General features: G+C 40.6%; 1 protein-coding gene across 1 annotated transcript in view; it reads left to right on the top strand.

Moving 5' to 3' along the window:
- The window catches only part of LOC138057294 (RING finger and CHY zinc finger domain-containing protein 1-like), a 27,762-nt gene that overhangs the window by 10,835 nt on the left and 9,427 nt on the right, over positions 1-7,500 (top strand). Inside the window, exons 4-6 of the mRNA XM_068903345.1 lie at positions 2,313-2,391; positions 3,362-3,406; positions 7,081-7,139. Of these exons, the coding sequence (XP_068759446.1) occupies positions 2,313-2,391; positions 3,362-3,406; positions 7,081-7,139 (183 nt within the window). The remainder of the gene's footprint in view (positions 1-2,312; positions 2,392-3,361; positions 3,407-7,080; positions 7,140-7,500) is intronic.

Here is a 7,500-nt window from a genome sequence, read left to right as displayed (position 1 = left end):
GTGATGGTTCTCCTTTGTGTGCTGACACCTCATCTAACTGTAAGCATGCAAGGAACAAGATAACAACGTTGCTGCGTAGTGGAGGGGCCCTTTATTGGAAAGAAAAATTTGCTGAGTGTAACGACTCCAAGTTTTTCTGAAAGACTGTGGCTGAGGCTACAGGTAAACACCGGGGCTGTAAAATTGGTATCCTTAAAGGTGTGAATAATGAGAACCTAGTGGACGAATGCAATAAAGCTGAGAGACTAAATTCCTTTTTTTGTGAATGTAGGGTAAGAATTAGCCGAAAAATTACCCAACGCCGTTAATCTTAACCAGCATGCTCATATCTATGGCTGAGAGTTGGAAACTAGCGTTAGATAATGGTCTCTCTGTGGGAGCGGTGTTTATAGACTTCCAGAAAGACTTTGACACTGTTTCGCATTCAATATTGTTGCACAGGCTTCAAGCTATTGGCATATCTGACTCCATCAAATCAAGCGCCCACCCTTGACGGCGCAATTTTCCCCTGATTGCGTGATACGCGTGCGTTTCTTCTGCTTAACCATCTCGAATTTTTTCATGTATATTATTAATAAGTAATCACATGATTTTTCTCTTGCAATTTTGGTCGTCTTTGAAAAAATTTACTTGCGCTTATTTACATGTGCTAATTAACAATTAGACCCGTAGCCCTTGAGGGCGAAGGGTCTAATTGTTTTAGTATCACCTAACTAGTCGGACAGAAAAGGCAATAATAAAGTTAGCAAATGCAAGTTCAAGAAATAATCATTTGGGAATAAAACGAAAGAAATCGTCACGCTTTTCGCTACTCGAGGACTATTAATAATAGTCCTCTAGTAGCGTAGGCAATCAAAATGCAGGATTTTCATAAGTCCACTAGTTGGGTGATACTAAACTCTATTATACCATTATGGTGAATTTCACAAGAGTTTTGATTGGTGATTTGCGATGTTCGTTGTAAATTCCCAAAGTTCGCTTTGAACTTGGGAATTTCATTACGTGGCTGTCAATTAAATGGCTAACTTTGAAACAAACTTGGGAATTTTGTGCCAAACTTCGTGGGAATGTGGCGAAGTAATTTTCCTTTGCTCTCGGTGGGTGGGTGCCTTCACTTTGCAAGGAAGGGCAATTCCAAGTTTTGTTCAGCAAAAAAATATTGAAAGCTGGTAAGAATGGAAAGGACCATCTCAAATAGGACAAGAACTGAGACTTCCGAAACCAACCATTGCTAAAATTGGTGATATTTTTGTTTGCAAAGGAAATATCGAAGACAACAAAGGAGAAAATAACACTAGGTCAGCACGTGCTGATGATGTCAATAGAGCGGTTTTCAATTGAGTGTCGAAAGTAATTAGCAAATTGCTTTGGTTTTTACTTTACTATATGATGATTGGATCAAAGTTCTCGCGCCACTTTTTCAACCAATCCGAAGGGAAACCAAAACCAATCGTGGCTCGCGCCTGCACATTTTCCCGCGCTTTCTGTTGGCTACGAGTAATTACTTCCAGTTTTCATTGGTTGTCTGGATTGTCTCTGTCCTTTTTGATTGGCCAAAGTAATGATTTTACGACACTCAATTGAAACTCGCTCTACTTTACTCAGTGATTGGTTCAAAGTTCTTGCGCCATGTTTTCAACCAATCAGAAGGGAAACCAAAACCAATCGTGGCTCGCGCGTGCACATTTTCCCGCGCTTTGTGTCGGCTACGTGTAATTAGTTCGTGTTTTGATTGGTTTACTGACTTGTCTCCGTCCTTTTTGATTGGCCAAAGTAATTACTTTGGTTTTGGTTTTACGACACTTGATTGAAACTCGCTCTACAATGTTTTTATATGGAGTTTGTAAAACTACCAATCCAGCATTTACAGCCGTGAAATCCAAAACAAACTGGTAGAGGATAACGTTTGTTTGCCCGAAAATGTCCCGTTGCCTACATCGATTAGCCGCATCTTAACGCAACAACTTGGTTTATATTGATTTCCTTGAAGAAATTTAGCGTTATTCCACGGGAATCACTGACTCTTGAAAATGAAAATAGACTTACCCAGTTTTTAGCAACTTGCGCAGACAATGCATTTTTGTCATGAGTGGGCAGTGGTGAGGACTTCTGTGAACTGTGCTGCATTCCCGGCGTGATTAATTCCGACTTTTTTTTTCAAAGTTCGCTATTTGGTTGACAGCTATATAATGAAATTCCCAAGTTCAGGCAAACTTTTGGAATTTACAACGAACTTCGCAAACCGCCGGTCAAAGATTTTGTTAAGTTTGCTATAATATCTGTTTACACTGAGGTATCATTTTGTCTTACAGAGTTGGTGGAGAGGAAAATTTCTTCCACTGCACCAGATGCGACATGTGTTTGGGAATTCAGTTAAAAGATTCACACAAGGTAGGATGCATTAGTTTTGTAAAAAATATCATAATTATTCCAGAAATTCACACAATCTTATTGCAGTTACTTAGATTTAAAAAAAAAAATTAATGGATACTGTACAGTATAATTTATGTGGTTTCCTCAATAATATTATTAACATGTTTTTTCGCCAAGTTTAAAGGAGTTTTCTGACAATATTTCCCCAGCCTTCCATGGCCAAGCCATGCCAGGACTTCTCTCTTCTCTTTGTTACGCTATTAATTAAACAGTTTTCAGGTTTGTAGGTCAGGAATTGGAACAACCTCGTTCCCTGGGTCTCTCTTCTCTACCTCCATTGTCGTTGAGACAATGGAGGCAGAGAAGAGAGACCCTGGGAACGAGGTTGGAATTGGAATAATAATGCAAGGGTAATAATTTATATACAGGAAGACCTCCAACAAGCTTTTTAGGAGGCCGTACTCAAAAAAAACTTTCTCCTTTTTTGACACAAAAAATAATTATATTCTGCTTTTAGATATAGTTAGGGTAATCTTATCAAGACGAAATTTGGCCAGAGTGTACCCATCATAGATTTCTTATGTCAAAGTTTCTTCCAAAATACCATTACCGTGGCAATGATATAAGGCATTTCTTTGAGACTTAAAATCAGCATAAATTGCCTTTTTTTGAAAAAAGAGGACGGTGAAATCTTCCCATGCAGCGTTGCCTGATAATGTTGGAAATAATCTCTAAAATATTTAAAATTCAGCATGTTTTTGAAATATGTCTCTCATCTCAAATCCAACCTTTGCCGGTTAGTATTCAATGTATGGTGGGGTCATACATGGTGTTTTGGTGCTTCGTTTCGCTGTTTTGTTGTTTAGTGATGTCCCCTTTCGAGCCTCCTTAAGGAATTTCAAATGAAACTTAGGCAAGAACAATCATTCCCCGCTTAAAGCTCATTTGTCCAATATAATTACTTATCTTTTTTTTGTTAACTCTCCAGTGTGTTGAAAAGAGTTCACGTTCAGATTGTCCAATATGCTACGAGGTAAACTCAAATATTTTTAGTCAACGATAACCTACCTTAAGTTAATGAATTTATATAGCGCTATAAGTTATAGCTATATTCTAATGCGCTTTACATATATCATATAATTTAATAAAAGTAGAATAACCTTTCTTGTTTACATAGACTAGAACTAAAAATTCAAAAACTATTAAAAATGTTGATATGCTTGCCTAAATAAAAAAGCTTTCAAATTCGCTTTTAATGTATCTACGTTTGCTGAATTACAAATTGCAAGTGGCAGACTATTCCAGACCCTTAGTCCGGCCACGGCAAAGGCACGGTCGCCAAATGTTTTACATTTAGTTCGTGGGACCAAGAGGAGGTGTTGATAATGCGTGGCGGCCCGGAGGCTTGATGTGTTGTAGCTCAGTTATGTAAGACGGAGAGCAGCCTTTAAGCGCTTTGTAAACCAACATCTCGATCTTAAATCTGATCTGCGAGGCAACGGGAAGCCAGTGGAGTTGGAACAACGCAAGAGTGATATGAGAATACCGTGAGAGATGGCAGATGACGCGCGCTGCAGCATTAAGGACACGCTGTAAACGGTTCAGTTGGTACTGTGACACTCCATAAAGTAGGGGGGTACAATAGTCGACGTGAGACGTGACGAATGCATGAACCAGTGTTTTGGTGGCATCATCCGATAGAAATTTTCTTATTTGCCTGATCTTGTAAAGTCGGAAGAAGGCCTTACTACAGACCTTCCACCCCAACGTGCGCATTTACATGTATCAAACCACACCCCGAGATTGCGAACAGACGAGGGTGACACAATCTCGGAAGCGCCAACTTGAACAGAGTTAACATGTATTTTGGCGAGTTGCTGACGTGAGCCGATGATCGGAAATTCCGTTTTGCTGTCGTTAAGCTTCAGCATGTTATGACACATCCAAGCACGGACATCAACAATGCACTCCTCCATAGCTCAAATGGCTTGTGCTTGAGAGACTGAAGACGAAGGATGAAACGAAAGATAGAGTTGCGTGTCGTCTGCGAAGACTTCCACTGACGGCAGGTGCTTTTCTACCACTTGAAACAACTTAGAAGTGGACATTATGAATAATAAAGGTCCTAAGCAGCTTCCTTGTGGAACTCCACTAAGGAGAGAGAAGTCTCGTGATTGTTCCTGTTCGATGGTTACACGTTGCTTCCTCCCGTGCATGAACGATTTAATCCAAGAAAGAGCACAGCCACTAATGCCAAAGTCGCTTTCGAGTAGATTAGCCAAGATTGAGTGGTCTACAGTGTCGAACGCGGCAATGAGGTCTAACAAGACAAGCAAAGTGACTTCCTGCCTGTCCATGCTGAGAAGAATGTCGTTTTGTACTTTAAGTAAAGCAGTCTTAGTGGAATGATGTTTTCGGTAAGGTGACTGTTTACTGGGCAGGGGAGCATGCTTAGAGCAGTGGTCGAGAACCCAGCTGTGGTATTCCAGCCTTCTCATCAATTTAAGGAACGGTTGCTAACCGGGCGAAAATTTCCATGTACACCGTACGAGTTCAAGGCCAAAGTGCGATCTTCCAATTGTCCAGAACACAACCGCTGACCAGAGACAAGTTAATCATCCTGGTGATGATAGGTGCAAGAGTATCCACACATTTGTTCAGCAACCACGTGGGTATTGGGTTCAACTGACAGCTAGCGTTGGAAGATGAAGAGGATATGTCACGTGTTTCTGTTTGAGAGAAAGGCGAGAAATGCGTTAGCTTCGTTTGAGGTGATGGAATAGAGACAGTGGGCCGAGGAATAGAAAAGTTTGCAATATCTTCTCTGGTGACAGCAATTTTACGATACAAAAACTCTCCAAATTCATCAGCTAGTTGGTGTGGATTGTCATGCGGCGGAAGAGCATCAGTGCGCTCATTGCATAGAGATTTCACTATACCAAAGAGCTTCTTAGAGTCTCCAGCACCTTAATCGATAAGATCGCCGTAATGTTGACTTTTCGCTTCATGCAATCAAAAGCAATAATGATTGCATGCTGCACGATAAGCCCTGCTATCTGAATCAAGGTTGCTTTTCCTCATTTTTTTTTCTAGCTTGCTCCTCTTGGACTTCAAGCTTCTAAGCTCGTCATTAAACCAGGGTACTCTAGAGCGAGTTACGATTGTCTTGTGTCGGAAAGGGGCATGCGCGTCGAGAATGGAGCTCAAAATGCGATCGTGATCTGCGGCGAGCTCGCTGTCTTTAAGTCTAGCCAGCTTGGATTCAGCAATGTCTTTCTGAAACGCTGTAATGTCAATCTCCTTATACTTACGAAATGTTATCTCTCTCGTAAACCCCACAAGAGATGGAATGGCGAGCGAGCACTCGACAAAACAATGGTCAGAAAGAAACAATGAGGGGCGGGGTGAGACAATGAGTAAAACACTCCTGTCTGTATAATAAAAAGAAAATTACACAGTGGCTTGAAGATATGAATTTTATTTCCTCGTGTTAAAAGCAATATTTTACTCACTCTCTGCGCTCATTCGTAAAATGTTGTTTTTACGACTCAAAGTAAAATTCATATCTTCGCGCCGCCGTGTAATATTATGGAGCTTAAGCACGCGCGTTTTTGAGACGCGAACGGCAACCGGAATAGGACATTTCTCCAGCAAGGACAGTGGTGTCTCCCAGATTTTTATACGAATTGTCTCTAATGGAGAAAAGATACTTGGCAATGTAAATGTGGTTGTGTGAAGACAAGTTAAAAGGGAAAACAGCTCACTTCTGGTTGCCGTCCGCGTCTCAAAAACGCGCGTGCTTAAGCTCCCTATTTTCTATTATTACAACGAAAACTGCCCGAACACTCCCGTCCCCAGAGGCTGTCTTGCATCCCCACCTCAACCCTGGGCGAACGGATGGGAGTACGGTGACATCATAACCAAAATTTCTCGCATCGATAGATTTCCCCAAAAATCTTACAGATTCTGCTCCGCTGGCGCGGTTTGCGCACCTGAGCCCCGCTATTATCTACAGTGTACAGACTAATGGAGTGAACCTGGTAAATGCTTGCTCTGTGGGAATCAATATTACAATGTTTTGTGGTCTGCAGGACTTTAATCAATAAATAATAATCATAATAAAGCAAATTGGAATGTTGTTAAGTAATGATCCGTGTAAGGTGGATAGCAATTTCCTTTGTTATGCGGCAACGGGGCTTTCCCCACTTAGGAATGTTATCATTTTTACACAGAGAATGCATAAACCTACAGGAAGGCAGTTAACGCAATAAAATTCATTTACAGCCCACTTTGAAAGGGTGTTTTTTTGTGTTAAAAGATTTTGACCAATCACAAGAGTTGAAAACAAAAGCCGAGAAACATTTACAATTTTACATGTTCCTCACATATGATTTCTGTGGAATTCATTTGAACTGAGACCAGATGAAAGATGGAAGATGGTTGGAAAGTAAGGATGAATATAATACTGCTTTATGAAGTTTTGTTAACCGTTTGCTGTTTAAGCCAATCGGAAGTAAGTACAGACAATAGAGAAGTTATCACCTTTTTGCATACCAATTGAATTCCAACATGTTCGTTGCCGTTGTTGCTATCGTTCTTATCTGGACCGTTTCTTAATTATACAAAGTACAAGACCAGTCTGCCCATTACTACATAACAATACAGAACAGGACTGTAGGTGATGTTTACTTTAATATTTTGTCACAGGACATTCACACATCCAGAATACCAGCACACGTACCTCCTTGTGGTCACTTGCTGCACAGGTACTGCAAAATTTATTTTGTAACTTTAATTGATGGATACATGAAATTATAGTCTATGATTGCAATCTGCAGATTGTGTAAAAGGACTGAAATCAAATGGACACCATTCTTGGCTATATAGTGGGGTGTGTTAAGCTTGTCCTTGGTTCTTGCCCATACAGTACCTACAGTGCACAGTATGGAACGTTTTCACTCACGTGACCAGCAGCTATATTGGATTACTGAAACGAAAGAAAGTATTTGCGGAAAATATTGTTCAATTCCCGGAGGATTAGTTTGGTACACCATCATGGCTGCCATTTCTTTGTTTTGGAACACCAACATGGCCGCCGTGACGTCATGTCAAACCGTTTTGTAACGT

This window comes from Montipora capricornis, chromosome 7 (assembly GCF_036669925.1).
Source record: "Montipora capricornis isolate CH-2021 chromosome 7, ASM3666992v2, whole genome shotgun sequence".
NCBI lineage: Eukaryota > Metazoa > Cnidaria > Anthozoa > Scleractinia > Acroporidae > Montipora > Montipora capricornis.
The sequence above is the reverse complement of the archived record's forward strand: the minus strand, read 5'-3'. Positions and strand labels throughout refer to the sequence as shown.